The following is a 22,027-nucleotide window of genomic DNA, read 5'->3' on the forward strand; positions in this document are numbered from 1 at the left end:
ATTGATCATTGAGTAATTTCACCAACGTACGTTTGGAATCCATGTCAGATTTAAGACTATTTATATATGTTTTCCGAGTATTTTGTTCTGCTATATAATTGAAAATTATAGCTTGTTTTTAAAAAATGTCATTATCAACAGGGACATGTGTAATCAAAACAACATAATCCTTGATCCCGGTATACGGTTGGCAATGCAACTATACAAAGTACATGAAAGTCTCCGCATTAACTTCACGCTGTTAAATTACACTTACGTAATTGAAACGTACATGTAATGGATGTAAGAGTAAAGGCTCTTTTATTCTTCCGGAATCGTTATTTTGTATAATAGATAATATGATTTCCCGATATTTCACTCTGTACTTGTATATGTCTGTTCCAAATAAATGTCACAATGACCTTATTCAACTACAAGATACTACAGAAGGAATTTGTACTTACCGTGAACATTTAGCGTAATTCTAACATCTTCCTGTAAACAATTCATTTATGTGCACATATAGTCTTGTTGTCGATTCTTTTCCATTTTGTTAAAATAGATTATGAATATGAAAAAAGAAAATGATATACATTGTATAAGACTTACCATGCCATGACTTTTCGAAACTGCTTAAATGTCGTATTTATATACAAAAAACACTCAAGAGAACAGTTTACCTGTTTATTACACTACAGTTAAAAACTACAATTTGGCGTATCAGGGGCTACTCACTCATATCCATATAATTAACTTACAACCTAAATATTTAAACGATGAATTACGAGGCTCTGAGGTGTCAGAGCCGGGACTTGAGCAAGACTCCAAGGATACAGAGAAGCCACTAGACCCTGAACGGCTCCAGAGAAGTAGCTAGACTCTGTAGCGACCTGGAGATGCTGAAAAAAGGAATAGAATATACAAGACTAGCTAGACCCCCAACGATATGAGAGAAGCTGTATATGCTAGCTAGACCCCCAACGATATGAGAGAAGCTGGAACATACTGTCATAAATATATATTCTATTGAATTATATTGGGGGAAAATTCCCCAAGAATTTAATGCCAACCGAATTAAATCTTAATATTAATAAAAGTACTAAAGACAGAGTGAGTAACCCAATTAACAGAAGAGGAAGAATGTATGAATAAATCTGAAATCATGACAAGAAAAAGAAATACAAATAAAACAAGCAATTGATGATGTAAGCAAAGACAATCCGATAGTAATAAAAGAAAATGCGATGGTGCTGAAGGGGATGGTGGGTGGGTTAGCCTACACATTCGCCATTTTGCAACGAAAACTATGCTATGGGGTTCCAACAACCCCAACAAGGGATCCCCCAAATGAACGCTGATTGGTCAATCAGCGCATCCCTAATTTACATGTAACATATGTGAAACATTTGATCTACATATATACATATACCCGTAAGCAATGATACATAAGCCACCTAAACAAACTAAAAAACAATTACAAATAAACAAACAAAACAATTGCACAAAATGTTAATAAAATAATTGAAGCAGAAGTTCATGTTGTATATAAACTATAATTTAATATAAATATCAAATTATCATTTTATATACAACAAACACTCAAGAGAACAGTTTACCTGTTTATTACACTACAGTTAAAAACTACAATTTGGCGTATCAGGGGCTACTCACTCATATCCATATAATTAACTTACAACCTAAATATTTAAACGATGAATTACGAGGCTCTGAGGTGTCAGAGCCGGGACTTGAGCAAGACTCCAAGGATACAGAGAAGCCACTAGACCCTGAACGGCTCCAGAGAAGTAGCTAGACTCTGTAGCGACCTGGAGATGCTGAAAAAAGGAATAGAATATACAAGACTAGCTAGACCCCCAACGATATGAGAGAAGCTGTATATGCTAGCTAGACCCCCAACGATATGAGAGAAGCTGGAACATACTGTCATAAATATATATTCTATTGAATTATATTGGGGGAAAATTCCCCAAGAATTTAATGCCAAAATCGAACAAAATGTGTTGATTTCTGAGTATACTGATAGCAATACATTGTGAGAGCCCCCAATACAATACAATATAATATTACTTAAGATGATTCGAGAAAATTCTCAAGGTTGTGAAATTCTAATTACATTAAAGGGAAGAGGGGGAGGGGAGGGGGGGTGTGGGGCTTCAAATAAAAAGGAGTCAAAAGGACATCTGTAACTGCGCTCTGCGAATAGTAACTGGCTCCGTACGGATATACCGGATGAAACAGTCAGATGACCAACGGCCCAAGGTTTGAATGACATGATCTTCGACCCCTGCTGCAGCAGCTGAGGTACTAGCGCCGATTCGAAATGAATGACCATTAAATGACCCATTATCCAAACCAACACGGGTTAAGCACTCCTTTAAATGACCAATAAAGGTATGACGCATTAGCGGTCTGGATGAGTGCACTTGATCTAAAAACAAAGGTGAAGAAGGGTCAGCGTCTGATGAATTTCGTAACATCAAATATCTATGCATGGTAGACACAGGATTTAAAAGATCATTTTCAAAAACATTAATATCAACACCTTTACCAAATGGGTCAGTCTTAGACAAACGTAAGGAAAGAGTAAAACAAGACAAATCAGGTGATACATGAACATCACATAGACGAATAAAATTTGAATCCCATAAAGATTTACATGTGAATTCGCCGCATCTTAGAAAACCATAAAAAGCTGTCTTAAAAATACATAACAACATAAGATCTGTGAAAGGTTCAAACATTCCATGAAAGGCAATAGCATTACACATTTTAGACAAAACTGAGAAAGTAATTGGAAGACGTTTTGATGCAATGTTCACTTGAGATCTCTTAATCGCGCGAAGTATATAGGCCAGTCTTAGTGTATTGGCGGTAGGGTCACCAAATTTCTGTTTAATATAGTGAAAACGTACACCAGCCAGATACAGTTTGATTGTTTCATATTTCAAGTGTAACGTACGCTGGCAATGTGTTACGAACAAGATAAGCAAGTCTTCATTGATCTGAGGCAAAAAGTTTTTAGGAAAACCAATTCCTTGCATCAACACAAAAGTCAAAAAACAGTTAAGTCCTGACTGGTAAGTAGCTTGAGTACTACGACTTAGTGCTGAGTCCCACAGGAGATCCACATCGTCATTCAAGTCATGGACAGCGATTCCAGGGGAAGACACGGAACAGGCAGTCTGTCTGCTTGCGGAGCCAGCCGTCGAAAACGATGCATCTGTGAACGAGAGAGAGCGTCAGCTAAGTTATTGTCAGACCCCGGAATGTGTATGGCATGTACAACAAAATTGTTCATAGCTGAATGATAAGTAAGCGTACGCATTAATCTCATAATGCTTTTTATCTTAGACCTTCCTTTCGAAATTATGTCAACAGTAGCCATATTGTCACAATGAAACAAAATCCGTTTCTTAGCCCACTGATGCCCCCATAACACACAGGACATAACGATAGGGTACAGTTCAAACAAGGCCATAGAAGGTTCATGTTGTTTAAGCTCTTCAGGAAAATCTCCCTTAAACCATTGATTCCTATAGATCCCACCGAAGGCTTCATTAGTAGCATCCGTATACAAATGGAGATCAGCAGAAGTAGTCACGTGATCGTCTAAGAAGAATGAAACACCATTCCAATGTCGTAGAAAAAGGGCCCACATACTAAGGTCGGAACGACATTCCTCGGTAAGCCTAATACGAAAATGAAGCTCACGCACAGTAGTTGACATGGAAATAAGGTGAGAGACAAAAGATCGTCCTGGCTTTACACATCTCGTGGCAAAGTTCATATGTCCTAATAAACTAAGTAACTCGCGCTTAGTGCAGGATTTTTTGCAAGCGAAGGACTCTAATACATCAACAATACGTGCTACTTTGTTAGGTGGTAGCCTTGTTTCCATACGCTGTGAGTCCAAAAACACTCCCAAATACTCTATATCAGTCACTGGCCCCACGGTTTTATGGGCACCAATAGGAATGTTCAAATCTCTAAACAAATCTATAAATCTATTCATAGTGTCGGATGCATTCACAAACGCTGGTTCGATAACAAGAAAGTCGTCTAGCAAATGTAGGATGTGTCGGATGTGATATTTGTTCTGAGCGATCCAGCAAATAGCACGAGAGAGATTATCGAACAGTTTAGGACTGGAACGACTTCCGAAGACTAAACGAGTGAAAAAGAAATATTTTCCTTCCCACTTAATACCATGGTAAGGCCAAAATACTGGTTTGATCGGTAACAATTTGAAAGCGTCCGTAATGTCTGTTTTCATAAGCCAAGCATTTTCACCCAAGTCCTTGATGAGTTTAATAGCATCATCTATAGTAGTGTATTTCAATGAGCAAGTAATCTTATCGATAAGACTATTTAGACTAGGATTATTACAGTCTTTATGAGGCGCTGACATGTCAACTATGAGTCTTTTCTTTTTAGAGTATTTATGCTCGGAAAGGCCTATAGGATTAATACGATAACTATCGAATGGAATGTTATCAAACGGCCCTAACAAATATCCACGTTCAAGTTCTTTTCCAACTAAATCTGTTACCGCGCTCGGATCCATCATAGCTGACTTTAGATTTTTACACTCAAAAGAATTGCTAGGTAAAGTTTGGAAACCTGTGTCGAAGCCCTCAGATAACCCTGTAGTTAATAAGTTAACAAAATCTTTATCGGGATGACCAGCTAAAGCAGATTTTAAAGCTGTGATGTTAACCGGTGTGCTTGCTCTGCAGGAATCTAAGTAATTCATCTTTTCTGTTTTTGAGTTCGGTCCTGTCCTAAAGGGCACACAGAATTGGAATGACCCCCTTTGCATGTTAGACAAAGATGGGAATAATGGCATGTAGGCAGACTGCACCCGAAGTGGCTGTTAAAATTGTTGCACAATTCGCGACCTTCATGATACACTTTAGGACGACCGTGTCCATCTACATTAGGGCTGTTGTTCATGTTCTTCTTAGCATTAGTCTTTACTTTTCCACTCTGACGTTGCATTTCAAAAATACTGTTGGGACAGAAACCTGTGGCATGTTGCTGACTGTCACATAATTCACAAGTGCGTGGCCGTTGATTTGCAAATATATTGCAGAACAACACATTGTCTCTGATGGACCAGTCAATGGGCTTGTTGTTATAACGTAGATGAGCCGCTGCTCTAGCCGAAAATTGTCTGTGATATTCATAGAAACCAGCTGAATATCTAGTTCCCATTTCTACAATGTCACGCTCATATAAATCTAGTTCTACTCGGCGAGCTGGGTACGTAGAGCACATGACCTGCTTATAAACTCCAAAGGCCAAAATGAACTCGTTTAGTGTCAAATTCCTAGAAAGTCTAACATCAGGCTTATCAATGGTTTGGCCATGCGAGTCGCTATTCCCAACGAAATATGGGATTAAGAGTGTGGCCAGGTTAACATCTCTGCCGGTGATAATGTGTTGTCTTAACGTCGGCGAAATAGTCTCAACTAAAGGAAGCGACTCGGAAGCGTAACCAAACCGAGTACGTTTATGGGTAGAGTTCTCACCTTGGTTATTGTCGGTGGCTTCCAATCCCCTATACGCCGAATCTAAAGTAAATTCTTGCGATGACACAGGTTGGGGGAGGGGCTCTGTTATTGTAGCAGTACTCGCGACCGGCACATGAGTACTAGTTGAGCCACGCGCTGTTTGGTGTTCACTACCAGCTGCTGCTGCATGACGTTGGTTCTGTCGCTCAACCCGATTCTCAAGACGTAGGTAGCTGTCTTGTAAGGACGCCACACTTTCCGAAAGAGAAGTTACCATTGTGATAAGAGTTTCAACTCTGTTCGTTTGTTGTTGTTGTCGCGGCACTTCCGCGCCGCCATCTTGTCCCGTTGCATCCTGGGATGCCGCAACTCTCCTGTGAGGCACGAAGGGAGGAACGGACCCCGTTTCCGACTGTCTCGCTTCGCGTAACTTCCTTGCCAAAACCATTCGTTTGTCTGCGGATCTGTAGGCGATGTTTTTGGATCGCAACTCCTCTCGTAGACGGCTAATAGTCCAGTTTTCCACGAGATCAGGATCATAAGGCACAGTTCTAACACTACTGCTCCTACGTTTAGGTGCCATGACGTCGGAATTGGGGTTGAAAGGCAGGTTATGCAGAACTTACAGATGAACTAGACGTGTTGATTTTTTAAATAATCTCAGTTCATGCTCTATTAACGTTACAGATGGACGAGCACCGTACGTCACTAAACAGTTGACGAACACTTGAATATAAATAGAATGAAGTTCCAAAGAATGTGGTGCTGTTCAAAACATCCACACAAAAGTATTCGTAGTTTAAACCCTTCAGTTCCACGTAAATTGAAACACACGATCACTTAAAACGTCTTTCATAATGATTTCCACATGATGAAATATTCCTAGAAACAATAAACAAAGCAGAAAGTTCGTAGAGTAATCGAGTAATCGAAGAGTAGCTCGAGAAGCACAGCAAATATTAGCCTACACATTCGCCATTTTGCAACGAAAACTATGCTATGGGGTTCCAACAACCCCAACAAGGGATCCCCCAAATGAACGCTGATTTGTCAATCAGCGCATCCCTAATTTACATGTAACATATGTGAAACATTGATCTACATATATACATATACCCGTAAGCAATGATACATAAGCCACCTAAACAAACTAAAAAAACAATTACAAATAAACAAACAAAACAATTGCACAAAATGTTAATAAAATAATTGAAGCAGAAGTTCATGTTGTATATAAACTATAATTTAATATAAATATCAAATTATCATTGAAATCGTCAAACTAAAACTTATAGAGATTCAATTAAAGACGCCTTTGTAATAGTTGGTACCGTTACCTTTCCGAAACAGAAATCAATAGTGTCATAAAAACAATTATAACTAACATCAAAGTTATTATTAACTGTGAAGATTGCTTTCGTTGTTTTGTAATCATGAGACGGCCTGCGTTATGAAAATTAACATTTAGTTTATTTTAATTAAAGAAGCTCCAACGCTGACAGAGCATAAACGATACTCATCATTTCAACAATAATATTGGTGTTTAATCTTGTATATATATGTTTAATTAACACAAAAAAAATGAAATAATTTATTCTGCTTTTGGTGCATGCATTATCAATTCTTCATGCCATATAGGATATAGTGCCAGGGATTTTTTTTGTGACGGAAATAATTATTTTCAATAATTTTGCCTTGAAGTAAAGTTAGAAGCTCAAACTTTTCAATGGTATAAAGTAAGTAAAACTGATTTGCCTGATTTTGTTATATTATTGCCAATATTTGAAGTGGTCAGTATGTATCTATCATTGGTACATTAATGCAACTTTTGTGTTTTGAAATATGTGTTCACAGAAAAATTATTCAGACAATGAAATACATAAAAATAGTTTATATTAAGTTTATTTACTTTTTTTGTAGGGTTTGTTTTCATTTGAAATTATTGGTTGAACCATGTAAAAATGATTTGGATGTGTTCGTATGATATAGTAATCATTTCAACTTTGGGAATGTCATGGAAAAATGAAATTAAAACATTAAAGTTTCACATACATCACTATAGGATACAATCAGGGTCATGTTATGTAGAAGGTACAGTAATGAAAAACATTGTATATGTTAACTTTTTGGCAAAATGGTACAGTATACTATCACATTTAGTGTAATTCAATATTATACAGTAAAATCACATTACATCCATAACTAATATTCTTATCCATACATTTACTGTATACGTTTATACACATATGCTATTGATCGTTCTGCCAGTAAATATATGCAGTGTCATAGCATGAAAATAAAGTTTGTATACACTTTTTAAAAAAAAAATGGAAATAGCTGAGTAACAAATACATGTACTGAGTAACATAATCGTAAGTGCTTATAATAAAAAAACACAAATATTAAGTTACTTTAAATTGTCAAATTCGGAAGTAATTGTTCATATTAAGACATCTTTCAGTGAAACAACCCAGTTTTTCTAACCATTCATCATTATAAATAGAACCCGGAAAGTTTCCACGTGGTAATCGTGTTTATTAACAAAACTTAACAGTCAACCATTTACTAACCTCCAACTCTCCGTCCGCGACGAAAAAGCCTTCTAGTCGTCTCTAGTATGTCTGCAACTTGTCTTCCTCTGGCATTCTGGACAGCGTCAAGCGCGTTGTTGACGACTGCCGAGGGATCCATTGAACAGAAAAATGCAATATGCAATGGGTACTCGGCATATAAATATTGAGGGCCGCCATCTTGTTAGGCAGTTGTCATCGCACGCAAAGCAGTTTCGAAACGGCGACTGTGATTGGCTGTTATGTATGGAGTGTTTTCATTGGATGAGTATATTGGACTAGTCCAAAGGCGATTTCACGGTTGACTTGACTTTTTTTGCATGATCACAATATTGGAACAGCGATCGATATATTTTTACACTTAAGTTAAAATAAGTGTTAATGCAAAAATGAGAAATCTAACTTAAGACAAATTCTTTTTGCATTATCATAGTGCAACAATCTTTTCAACTTCAGCTAGAAAAGATTATTTTGCATTATCACGTTATTTAACTTAAGTTAAAAAGATTTCAGCTTAAGCTGAAAAGATTTCAACTTAAGTTAAAAAGATTTCAACTTAAGCTGAAAAGATTTCAACTTAAGTTAAAAAAAGTTTGATTATGTTAGTTTTTTTAACTCAAGTTGAAATCTTTTTAACTTAAGTTGAAATCTTTTTAACTTAAGCTAAATAACTTTTTAACTTAAGCTATTATGTATTAAATATCAAAACGGCTTGCCATATTAGCCAGGGTATATACCAACAATTAATGAAATTAGTTCTGTTCAATTGCAGCACAGTAATGCGTTTTAGGCTTGCAAAATATCACTGGTTAAAGCCATTACATGAACCTTAAATGGGTCATATGGAAAGTTAGAAATATAATTAAATATCAAAACAAACGACAGACACCCTTATCAGCCTTCAAAATATTTAAAGCGGTCCTATCAGAAAACCTTCACTTATTTTTACAAGTTAATAATAGAGTGCACTTGACTGGAACCAAAATTTCAACCCTCCTAGAAAAATACTCCGAACTCAAAAACATTCTGACATAATCAGCTGATAATGACAGACAATTATGTATCACTGCCTATAGTTTCCAATTTTTCTAATTTTTCATAATCACAGACAATCAAAATACTTTGACTAATGTGTAATATGTAAGACATGATAATATGATACAAATGTGGATATATTTACCATTTTATTCAGCGTTAGTATAATCCAGGACCTCGTGTTTTTGAACCGGATGTTATGTGGTACTACCTAATACAGTTTTGCTATGGATGCGGAAAGGTGTATTATATCCGGATTTTCTATCAATGTACTTTTTTCTCTGACCGTCTTCTACTTACTTACTTACTTACCAAAATAATATCAAAATAATATACTAAGTAATTACAAAAGGCCTGGTCAATTGTACAGATAGCCAGATCGATGTGGCTAGAGTTGATATGACCAACACGGAAATTTGGCTCTCTGTGCAATTGATCAGGCTCCGCGCGCCTCCGCCTGCTTTCGTTATATGCTTACATTACTTATCAGCATCCATGATGGATGAATTGTAATTATTTCTTTACTTATTAATATTTGAAAAATATGTAAATAAAATAATAATCGTTCACCCACTATGATGAAACGAGAATATTAAGTGAGCAAATTAAACTAATCAATTATATTATTTGATGAATGAGTGATTATTTTCAAATGTTACATACATGAACATGTTAATAGAGTATTTAGATGTAGATAATAAATGTGTACAATATGTATGTATGTATGTATGTATGTATGTATGTATGTATGTATGTATGTATGTATGTATGTATGTATGTATGTATGTATGTATGTATGTATGTATGTATGTATGTATGTATGTATGTACAGTACCCGAAGGGTGATTTGGGAGTAAATAGCTCCGCGAGCGAAAAATCGCTCGAGCTTTCGCTTGGAATTTTAGCGGGATCGCGGCGGGACGGGAGGATGATCCATCGCTCACAGAGCGGATCCGCCCGCTGTCCTCCCCGCTCTACGAGCGGGTTCGCCCGCTCGTAGAGCGAGTTCGGCTGCTCGTTCCTAGAGCGGATTCGCCCGCTCATGGAGCGAGACCGCTCGCCCTCAGAGCGGATTCGCCCGCCGATCATATCTGTCTCGGAGCGGGAACAGTTACTAGATGATAATTTGATATTTATATTAAATTATAGTTTATATACAACATGAACTTCTGCTTCAATTATTTTATTAACATTTTGTGCAATTGTTTTGTTTGTTTATTTGTAATTGTTTTTTAGTTTGTTTAGGTGGCTTATGTATCATTGCTTACGGGTATATGTATATATGTAGATCAAATGTTTCACATATGTTACATGTAAATTAGGGATGCGCTGATTGACCAATCAGCGTTCATTTGGGGGATCCCTTGTTGGGGTTGTTGGAACCCCATAGCATAGTTTTCGTTGCAAAATGGCGAATGTGTAGGCTAATATTTGCTGTGCTTCTCGAGCTACTCTTCGATTACTCTACGAACTTTCTGCTTTGTTTATTGTTTCTAGGAATATTTCATCATGTGGAAATCATTATGAAAGACGTTTTAAGTGATCGTGTGTTTCAATTTACGTGGAACTGAAGGGTTTAAACTACGAATACTTTTGTGTGGATGTTTTGAACAGCACCAACATTCTTTGGAACTTCATTCTATTTATATTCAAGTGTTCGTCAACTGTTTAGTGACGTACGGTGCTCGTCCATCTGTAACGTTAATAGAGCATGAACTGAGATTATTTAAAAAATCAACACGTCTAGTTCATCTGTAAGTTCTGCATAACCTGCCTTTCAACCCCAATTCCGACGTCATGGCACCTAAACGTAGGAGCAGTAGTGTTAGAACTGTGCCTTATGATCCTGATCTCGTGGAAAACTGGACTATTAGCCGTCTACGAGAGGAGTTGCGATCCAAAAACATCGCCTACAGATCCGCAGACAAACGAATGGTTTTGGCAAGGAAGTTACGCGAAGCGAGACAGTCGGAAACGGGGTCCGTTCCTCCCTTCGTGCCTCACAGGAGAGTTGCGGCATCCCAGGATGCAACGGGACAAGATGGCGGCGCGGAAGTGCCGCGACAACAACAACAAACGAACAGAGTTGAAACTCTTATCACAATGGTAACTTCTCTTTCGGAAAGTGTGGCGTCCTTACAAGACAGCTACCTACGTCTTGAGAATCGGGTTGAGCGACAGAACCAACGTCATGCAGCAGCAGCTGGTAGTGAACACCAAACAGCGCGTAGCTCAACTAGTACTCATGTGCCGGTCGCGAGTACTGCTACAATAACAGAGCCCCTCCCCCAACCTGTGTCATCGCAAGAATTTACTTTAGATTCGGCGTATAGGGGATTGGAAGCCACCGACAATAACCAAGGTGAGAACTCTACCCATAAACGTACTCGGTTTGGTTACGCTTCCGAGTCGCTTCCTTTAGTTGAGACTATTTCGCCGACGTTAAGACAACACATTATCACCGGCAGAGATGTTAACCTGGCCACACTCTTAATCCCATATTTCGTTGGAAATAGCGACTCGCATGGCCAAACCATTGATAAGCCTGATGTTAGACTTTCTAGGAATTTGACACTAAACGAGTTCATTTTGGCCTTTGGAGTTTATAAGCAGGTCATGTGCTCTACGTACCCAGCTCGCCGAGTAGAACTAGATTTATATGAGCGTGACATTGTAGAAATGGGAACTAGATATTCAGCTGGTTTCTATGAATATCACAGACAATTTTCGGCTAGAGCAGCGGCTCATCTACGTTATAACAACAAGCCCATTGACTGGTCCATCAGAGACAATGTGTTGTTCTGCAATATATTTGCCAAATCAACGGCCACGCACTTGTGAATTATGTGACAGTCAGCAACATGCCACAGGTTTTTGTCCCAACAGTATTTTTGAAATGCAACGTCAGAGTGGAAAAGTAAAGACTAATGCTAAGAAGAACATGAACAACAGCCCTAATGTAGATGGACACGGTCGTCCAAAAGTGTATCATGAAGGTCGCGAATTGTGCAACAATTTTAACAGCCACTTCGGGTGCAGTCTGCCTACATGCCATTATTCCCATCTTTGTCTAACATGCAAAGGGGGTCATTCCAATTCTGTGTGCCCTTTAGGACAGGACCGAACTCAAAAACAGAAAAGATGAATTACTTAGATTCCTGCAGAGCAAGCACACCGGTTAACATCACAGCTTTAAAATCTGCTTTAGCTGGTCATCCCGATAAAGATTTTGTTAACTTATTAACTACAGGGTTATCTGAGGGCTTCGACACAGGTTTCCAAACATTACCTAGCAATTCTTTATGAGTGTAAAAATCTAAAGTCAGCTATGATGGATCCGAGCGCGGTAACAGATTTAGTTGGAAAAGAACTTGAACGTGGATATTTGTTAGGGCCGTTTGATAACATTCCATTCGATAGTTATCGTATTAATCCTATAGGCCTTTCCGAGCATAAATACTCTAAAAAAGAAAAGACTCATAGTTGACATGTCAGCGCCTCATAAAGACTGTAATAATCCTAGTCTAAATAGTCTTATCGATAAGATTACTTGCTCATTGAAATACACTACTATAGATGATGCTATTAAACTCATCAAGGACTTGGGTGAAAATGCTTGGCTTATGAAAACAGACATTACGGACGCTTTCAAATTGTTACCGATCAAACCAGTATTTTGGCCTTACCATGGTATTAAGTGGGAAGGAAAATATTTCTTTTTCACTCGTTTAGTCTTCGGAAGTCGTTCCAGTCCTAAACTGTTCGATAATCTCTCTCGTGCTATTTGCTGGATCGCTCAGAACAAATATCACATCCGACACATCCTACATCTGCTAGACGACTTTCTTGTTATCGAACCAGCGTTCGTGAATGCATCCGACACTATGAATAGATTTATAGATTTGTTTAGAGATTTGAACTTTCCTATTGGTGCCCATAAAACCGTGGGGCCAGTGACTGATATAGAGTATTTGGGAGTGTTTTTGGACTCACAGCGTATGGAAACAAGGCTACCACCTAACAAAGTAGCACGTATTGTTGATGTATTAGAGTCCTTCGCTTGCAAAAAATCCTGCACTAAGCGCGAGTTACTTAGTTTATTAGGACATATGAACTTTGCCACGAGATGTGTAAAGCCAGGACGATCTTTTGTCTCTCACCTTATTTCCATGTCAACTACTGTGCGTGAGCTTCATTTTCGTATTAGGCTTACCGAGGAATGTCGTTCCGACCTTAGTATGTGGGCCCTTTTTCTACGACATTGGAATGGTGTTTCATTCTTTTTAGACGATCACGTGACTACTTCTGCTGATCTCCATTTGTATACGGATGCTACTAATGAAGCCTTCGGTGGGATCTATAGGAATCAATGGTTTAAGGGAGATTTTCCTGAAGAGCTTAAACAACATGAACCTTCTATGGCCTTGTTTGAACTGTACCCTATCGTTATGTCCTGTGTGTTATGGGGGCATCAGTGGGCTAAGAAACGGATTTTGTTTCATTGTGACAATATGGCTACTGTTGACATAATTTCGAAAGGAAGGTCTAAGATAAAAAGCATTATGAGATTAATGCGTACGCTTACTTATCATTCAGCTATGAACAATTTTGTTGTACATGCCATACACATTCCGGGGTCTGACAATAACTTAGCTGACGCCTCTCTCTCGTTCACAGATGCATCGTTTTCGACGGCTGGCTCCGCAAGCAGACAGACTGCCTGTTCCGTGTCTTCCCCTGGAATCGCTGTCCATGACTTGAATGACGATGTGGATCTCCTGTGGGACTCAGCACTAAGTCATAGTACTCGAGCTACTTACCAGTCAGGACTTAACTGTTTTTTGACTTTTGTGTTGATGCAAGGAATTGGTTTTCCTAAAAACTTTTTGCCTCAGATCAATGAAGACTTGCTTATCTTGTTCGTAACACATTGCCAGCGTACGTTACACTTGAAATATGAAACAATCAAACTGTATCTGGCTGGTGTACGTTTTCACTATATTAAACAGAAATTTGGTGACCCTACCGCCAATACACTAAGACTGGCCTATATACTTCGCGCGATTAAGAGATCTCAAGTGAACATTGCATCAAAACGTCTTCCAATTACTTTCTCAGTTTTGTCTAAAATGTGTAATGCTATTGCCTTTCATGGAATGTTTGAGCCTTTCACAGATCTTATGTTGTTATGTATTTTTAAGACAGCTTTTTATGGTTTTCTAAGATGCGGCGAATTCACATGTAAATCTTTATGGGATTCAAATTTTATTCGTCTATGTGATGTTCACGTATCACCTGATTTGTCTTGTTTTACTCTTTCCTTACGTTTGTCTAAGACTGACCCATTTGGTAAAGGTGTTGATATTAATGTTTTTGAAAATGATCTTTTAAATCCTGTGTCTACCATGCATAGATATTTGATGTTACGAAATTCATCAGACGCTGACCCTTCTTCACCTTTGTTTTTAGATCAAGTGCACTCATCCAGACCGCTAATGCGTCATACCTTTATTGGTCATTTAAAGGAGTGCTTAACCCGTGTTGGTTTGGATAATGGGTCATTTAATGGTCATTCATTTCGAATCGGCGCTAGTACCTCAGCTGCTGCAGCAGGGGTCGAAGATCATGTCATTCAAACCTTGGGCCGTTGGTCATCTGACTGTTTCATCCGGTATATCCGTACGGAGCCAGTTACTATTCGCAGAGCGCAGTTACAGATGTCCTTTTGACTCCTTTTTATTTGAAGCCCCACACCCCCCCTCCCCTCCCCCTCTTCCCTTTAATGTATTTAGAATTTCACAACCTTGAGAATTTTCTCGAATCATCTTAAGTAATATTATATTGTATTGTATTGGGGGCTCTCACAATGTATTGCTATCAGTATACTCAGAAATCAACACATTTTGTTCGATTTTGGCATTAAATTCTTGGGGAATTTTCCCCCAATATAATTCAATAGAATATATATTTATGACAGTATGTTCCAGCTTCTCTCATATCGTTGGGGGTCTAGCTAGCATATACAGCTTCTCTCATATCGTTGGGGGTCTAGCTAGTCTTGTATATTCTATTCCTTTTTTCAGCATCTCCAGGTCGCTACAGAGTCTAGCTACTTCTCTGGAGCCGTTCAGGGTCTAGTGGCTTCTCTGTATCCTTGGAGTCTTGCTCAAGTCCCGGCTCTGACACCTCAGAGCCTCGTAATTCATCGTTTAAATATTTAGGTTGTAAGTTAATTATATGGATATGAGTGAGTAGCCCCTGATACGCCAAATTGTAGTTTTTAACTGTAGTGTAATAAACAGGTAAACTGTTCTCTTGAGTGTTTGTTGTTGTATATAAAATGATAATTTGATATTTATATTAAATTATAGTTTATATACAACATGAACTTCTGCTTCAATTATTTTATTAACATTTTGTGCAATTGTTTTGTTTGTTTATTTGTAATTGTTTTTTAGTTTGTTTAGGTGGCTTATGTATCATTGCTTACGGGTATATGTATATATGTAGATCAAATGTTTCACATATGTTACATGTAAATTAGGGATGCGCTGATTGACAAATCAGCGTTCATTTGGAGGATCCCTTGTTGGGGTTGTTGGAACCCCATAGCATAGTTTTCGTTGCAAAATGGCGAATGTGTAGGCTAACCCACCCACCATCCCCTTCAGCACCATCGCATTTTCTTTTATTACTATCGGATTGTCTTTGCTTACATCATCAATTGCTTGTTTTATTTGTATTTCTTTTTCTTGTCATGATTTCAGATTTATTCATACATTCTTCCTCTTCTGTTAATTGGGTTACTCACTCTGTCTTTAGTACTTTTATTAATATTAAGATTTAATTCGGTTGGCATTAAATTCTTGGGGAATTTTCCCCCAATATAATTCAATAGAATATATATTTATGACAGTATGTTCCAGCTTCTCTCATATCGTTGGGGGTCTAGCTAGCATATACAGCTTCTCTCATATCGTTGGGGGTCTAGCTAGTCTTGTATATTCTATTCCTTTTTTCAGCATCTCCAGGTCGCTACAGAGTCTAGCTACTTCTCTGGAGCCGTTCAGGGTCTAGTGGCTTCTCTGTATCCTTGGAGTCTTGCTCAAGTCCCGGCTCTGACACCTCAGAGCCTCGTAATTCATCGTTTAAATATTTAGGTTGTAAGTTAATTATATGGATATGAGTGAGTAGCCCCTGATACGCCGTAATATAAATACCTTTTACGTTCCTTTGAACCTTAAGATATACCATGTAATGACTGAAATTAACCAGTGATACTTTGCAATTCCATAAAAATTATTATATTATTAGAAAATGTAGGCTTTTAGTTATATTTTTTTTCAAATATTTCCATCGGTATAAAAAATCAATTATTTACTGATGTTTAACATATGGAAATCTACACGTGAATTCTTGTATACTATTGCTGACTGTAATTAACCCTTTATATGCCATGTAAGTTCCTTTGAAACATATGATCATATTTATTAGATAATCTATTAATTTGAAAAGATGCATTCGCTTTAATTCATAAATTTTATTTATTTCTGAGTTACACGTAGATGCAAAAAAAAAATCAATTAAAAAGCAGAATTATAATTATCAAATGTTTAAAAAGTTGGTTACTTTGTGATAAGTTTCTGTATCTACCTAAGTTTGACATTATTAAAGTAATTGTTTTCCATCTTATAGATTTCTCTTCATACAATCCTGATTGTATAACACTTCTATACTCCTATCATATTAAAATATTGCAAAGTGTATTCCAAAGCACCCGAAAAACAGATTTGTTCAATATTTGTTTTTCAGATTTACATATATGTATTATAAGATATTTGTATTAATACATGGTTTCACTGTGCATTTACATGAATATATACAGGTGGATTTTCAAAACAAGGTTATTAAACTCTTTGTCTAGTAATGATTACATATGTTGACATGTAATTACTTAGTTTAGTCTGTATAACTAACATGCCATTGTCCACCCTTCAATGTATACAAATATCATCCCCTTCACTTGATCTGTCCAACAATAGATGTATACTTTAGTAACTGACAGTGACAAGTGTCAAGTGTGATTTGCTTTGTTTTGTTTTGTTTTTGTTTGAGGAGGAATGTCATTGATATGGCATATATTAATTATAATAGATATACACAGGACAAATTCAAGTTAGTATAATTTGATAAGTACCAATAATAAACTTTAGTTATTGAGGATGTGTGGTAACATGTATACTTTGTTAAGTCAAACGTTCATTTAGCTCCTGTTGCTCATCTAAAAAATTGCATTTGTTAAAAAGTCAAATTAGACTAGTTTACAATTAATCACAACCAATCACAGACATTTTACAGATAAAACATTATGAAATATCTTATTAAAGCATATTTGATCCAATATGTATAAATCATAATTAATTTTGTTAATGGAAGATTTTTTTTTACTTATAAAGTTGAACAGATCTTTTTAAAGTTAAGTCGAAAAGTTTTTTTATGTAAGCAGAAAAGTTTTTAAAAATCAGTTGAAAAGTCTTTTTTTTTAACTTAAGCTGAAAAGATTTTTTTTAACTTAAGTAGAAAAGTTTTTTTAACTTAAGCTGAAAAGTTTTTTTTTAACTTAAGCTGAAAAGTTTTTTTTAACTTAAGCTGAAAAGTTTTTTTTTAATTTAAGCTGAAAAGGTTTTTTTTTAACTTAAGTAGAAAAGTTTTTTAACTTAAGCTGAAAAGATTTTTTTAACTTAAGCTGAAAAGATTTTTTTAACTTAAGCTGAAAAGTTTTTTTAACTTAAGTAGAAAAGTTTTTTAACTTAAGCTGAAAAGATTATTTTAACTTAGGTAGAAAAGTTTTTTAACTTAAGCTGAAAAGATTTTTTTAACTTAAGCTGAAAAGATTTTTTTAACTAAGCTGAAAAGATTATTTTAACTTAAGTAGAAAAGTTTTTTAACTTAAGCTGAAAAGTTTTTTTAACTTAAGTCGAAAAGTTTTTTTAACTTAAGCTGAAAAGTTTTTTTAACTTAAGCTGAAAGTTATTTTAACTTAAGTCGAAAAGTTTTTTTTAACTTAAGCTGAAAAGATTATTTTTTTGAAAACTTAAGCTGAAAAGTTTTTTTAACTTAAGCTGAAAAGATTTTTTTAACTTAAGTGAAAAGATTTTTTAACTTAAGTAAAAAGTTTTTAACTTAAGCTGAAAAGTTTTTTTTTAAACTTAAGCTGAAAAGTTTTTTTAACTTAAGCTGAAAAGTTTAACTTAAGCTGAAAAGATTTTTTTTAGCTTAAGTAGAAAAGTTTTTTTTAACTTAAGCTGAAAAGTTTTTTTTTAACTTAAGCTGAAAAGTTTTTTTTTAACTTAAGCTGAAAAGGTTTTTTTTAACTTAAGTAGAAAAGTTTTTTAACTTAAGCTGAAAAGATTTTTTTAACTTAAGCTGAAAAAGATTTTTTTAACTTAAGCTGAAAAGTTTTTTTTAACTTAAGTAGAAAAGTTTTTTAACTTAAGCTGAAAAGATTTTTTTAACTTAAGCGAAAAGTTTTTTTTAACTTAAGCTGAAAAGATTTTTTTAACTTAAGTTTTTTTTAACTTAAGCTGAAAAGTTTTTTTTATCTTAAGTCGAAAAGTTTTTTAACTTAAGCTGAAAAGTTTTTTTTAACTTAAGCTGAAAAGTTTTTTTTAACTTAAGTCGAAAAGTTTTTTTTAACTTAAGCTGAAAAGTTTTTTTTAACTTAAGCTGAAAAGTTTTTTTTAACTTAAGCTGAAAAGTTTTTTTTAACTTAAGTAGAAAAGTTTTTTTAACTTAAGCTGAAAAGATTTTTTTAACTTAAGCTGAAAAAGATTTTTTTAACTTAAGTCGAACAGGTTTTTTTTAACTTAAGCTGAAAAGTTTTTTTAACTTAAGCTGAAAAGTTTTTTTTAACTTAAGCTGAAAAAGATTTTTTTAACTTAAGCTGAAAAGTTTTTTTTAACTTAAGTAGAAAAGTTTTTTAACTTAAGCTGAAAAGATTATTTTAACTTAGGTAGAAAAGTTTTTTAACTTAAGCTGAAAAGATTATTTTAACTTAAGTAGAAAAGTTTTTTAACTTAAGCTGAAAAGTTTTTTTATCTTAAGTCGAAAAGTTTTTTTAACTTAAGCTGAAAATTTTTTTTTAACTTAAGCTGAAAAGTTATTTTAACTTAAGTCGAAAAGTTTTTTTTAACTTAAGCTGAAAAGTTTTTTTAACTTAAGCTGAAAAGTTTTTTTTAACTTAAGCTGAAAAGTTTTTTTTAACTTAAGCTGAAAAGTTTTTTTCAACTTAAGCTGAAAAGTTTTTTAACTTAAGCTGAAAAGTTTTTTATTCTAATCGCCTTTTGTCCATCATCGTGCAAACTCGCCGTATACATCAAACGGGCCGAGACATTTCGTACCTGCACACAATAGATGTAAACAAACATGTAGACGAACACGTTGTGTTAGTGTTATTTCGGACTGAAGAAGGCCCTATAGTGGCTGAATATATATTCCATAGAAATGATTTTGATTTTACTTTGAATTTATTTATTTTGGCCTTTTATTTCGGATTATTAATATACTAGCTTTATACCGTTTTTCCTCATTATGACGTGCATAGTTTGTCCGTAAACAATTGTGAATTATATGACCCCCATCCCCCAGGGGGCTGTGGGAGGGGCCAAAAGGGATAGAATTGGTTAAAATTTCAAAAAACTTCTTCTCCACTCACAGATGTGGTAGAATCAAATACTCATCATAGATGGAAAGGTCCTTTACAAAAATTGTGAATTATATGATCTGGGGGTCTCTTGTTTTCCCCCTGGGGAGGGGGTCAAGTTTACTATAGTTTATATAGGAAAACACATTTATGAACATTATCTGCATATTTATCATAGGAAATTAGTCAGACTGGGTTAGAATTATCAGTCTGAAATAGCATTTTAACACCTTATCTATATTGGTCCTGGCCGACCCTCAGGGGCCAGAGGGGCGAGGCCAAAAGGGGTCAAAATGGTTAAAATTTTAAAAAATCTTCTTCTGAATTCACAGATTTGATGGAACCAGATACTCTTCATAGATTGGAAGGTCTTATAAGACCCTTTACAAAAATTGTGAATTTCATGGCCCTGGGATGTCATAATTTGCCCCTGGGAGGGGTAAAATTTACTATAGTTTATATAGGAAAAACACATTTATGAACATTATTTGCTTATTTATCATAGGAAATTAGTCAAACTGGGTTAGAATTATCAGCCTGAAATAGCATTTTAACACCATATCTATATTGGTCCTGGCCAACCCCCAGGGGCCAGAGGGGCGGGGCAAAATTGGTCAAAATGGATAACATTTCAAAAATCTTTCTTCTGAATTCACAGATTTGATGGAACCAAATACCATAGATTAAAAAGTCAAATTTATAAAATCACTGACTGACTTCAAGGCCTGATGGGCCAATATCGATAGTGTTTATATGTCTTTGTTTCATTCTGTATCTGAACTCAGGTGACCGTTAAGGCCCATGGGCCTCTTGTTTAATTAACTTTAGCAGAAAAGTTTTTTAACTCAAGCTGTAGATTAGGTTTACACGAAATAATCGGAATCCTTAAAGAGAAATTCTATAATTAGTGTTAGATCTTAAAGCATAGTTATTACATGTTGTATAACCGAGGAAGAAGTGAATGGAGATAGTTTGGTGCTAAATTATTTTCAATCTTGTAGACTAAACAAAGTTTTCTTCTTTTGCATTTCTCAGAAAGTGTTTCAAGGTCCGTTTCAGAGTATAAAGCTGAAACAGTTACATATGAAGGTAAACCAGTAATAATTCTTGCCGCTAAAAAAATCATGTTGAGCTATTTCTAATTTTATAGAATCTGATAGCAAACAACCATCCCAAAGATCACATGCATATTTTAAAATGGGTAAAATAAAAGATTTATAAATACAGAGTAGAGCATCTTTTTTTAAAATGAATTTTAATTTTTTTAAACATTTTTTTCATAGCAGAATGATATATTTCGCGCATGAATCCCCCATTTAGCATTTGAACTAATTATTACACCAAGGTGTCTATGTTTGTCCGTAAAGTTTAAGAATTTACCAGTTTTGTTAGGATTGAAAGTCACTAGCCAAGATTTAGCCCAAACGTTCAGAGATTCTAGGTCTCTGTTTACACATTGTTCAATATCTTGGGATGAAAGGGTACCAAGTTTGTTTAAAATGAATGACCTTGACCTTCATTTCAAAGTCACAGGGTTAAATAGGCTAAAATCTTTAATGGACTTCTCAAGAACCGAAAGGCCCAGGATACTCATATTGGGCCTGTAGCATACTGAGAGAAAGGGCTACCAAGTTTGTTCAAATGAATGACCTTGACCTTCATTCAAGGTCACAGAGGTCAAATAAGCTAAAATCTTTAAAAGACTTATTAATCAAGAACCAGAAGGCCCAGGATACTCATATTGGGCCCGTGATATGCTGGGATGAAGGGCTTCTAGGTTTTTCAAATAAATGACCTTGATCTTCATTCAAGGTCACAGGGGTCAAATAGGCTAAAATCTACAACTATGTTGTATTTTGCTAATAGTCAGATGACTGTTAAGGCTCATGGGCCTCTTGTTTCTCTTTTTAACATTCAAACAGCCGTCGAAGGAGACAATAAAATAACTACAAATCTACTGTCAGATAGTATACATGTTAACAGGAGTGACAATGTGAGCAATGTTTGATTACAATTTTGCAAAGATACTTTCATGCATGTTATCTTCAAGTTGAAATGTATTAGTGTAACATGATTGACAAATGCAAGCAATACTTGAACAGAATTGTTGCTGCAGAAATCTTCATGAGCTTAATGCAATGAAATCAGCATCAATTGGCTTGTTAAATAAAAATTAAATAAAAATGATAACAAAGAATGTAAATATA

The 22,027-nt window shown here is 35.6% G+C and overlaps 2 protein-coding genes across 2 annotated transcripts; one reads left to right on the plus strand and one right to left on the minus strand.

Annotated features, from left to right (window-relative positions):
- Positions 1–649: 649 nt before the first annotated feature.
- On the minus strand, positions 650–6,394 carry LOC138311717 (uncharacterized). The gene is made up of 2 exons (XM_069252954.1): positions 5,532–6,394; positions 650–3,220 (listed from the first exon to the last, which is right to left on the minus strand). Exons 1-2 carry the CDS (start codon positions 6,094–6,096, stop codon positions 2,169–2,171), a joined length of 1,617 nt encoding a protein of 538 aa, XP_069109055.1. The 5' UTR covers positions 6,097–6,394; the 3' UTR covers positions 650–2,168.
- Positions 6,395–10,267: 3,873 nt separating this feature from the next.
- LOC138311718 (uncharacterized) lies at positions 10,268–15,430 on the plus strand. Its single transcript, XM_069252955.1, has 2 exons — positions 10,268–11,480; positions 13,796–15,430. The coding sequence occupies exons 1-2, from the start codon at positions 10,916–10,918 to the stop codon at positions 14,845–14,847; spliced, it is 1,617 nt and encodes a 538-aa protein (XP_069109056.1). The 5' UTR covers positions 10,268–10,915; the 3' UTR covers positions 14,848–15,430.
- Positions 15,431–22,027: the final 6,597 nt, after the last annotated feature.

The sequence above is a fragment of the Argopecten irradians genome, unplaced genomic scaffold (genome assembly GCF_041381155.1).
Source record: "Argopecten irradians isolate NY unplaced genomic scaffold, Ai_NY scaffold_0094, whole genome shotgun sequence".
Lineage (NCBI taxonomy): Eukaryota > Metazoa > Mollusca > Bivalvia > Pectinida > Pectinidae > Argopecten > Argopecten irradians.

Coding starts and splice junctions, on each gene's coding strand:
- LOC138311717 (XM_069252954.1), bottom strand. CDS start 6,096: ATGGCACCTAAACGTAGGAGCAGTAGTGTTAGAACTGTGCCTTATGAT. Junction 3,221..5,531: donor AGCCACCGACAATAACCAAG/GTGAGAACTCTA, acceptor TCTCGTTCACAG/ATGCATCGTTTTCGACGGCT.
- LOC138311718 (XM_069252955.1), top strand. CDS start 10,916: ATGGCACCTAAACGTAGGAGCAGTAGTGTTAGAACTGTGCCTTATGAT. Junction 11,481..13,795: donor AGCCACCGACAATAACCAAG/GTGAGAACTCTA, acceptor TCTCGTTCACAG/ATGCATCGTTTTCGACGGCT.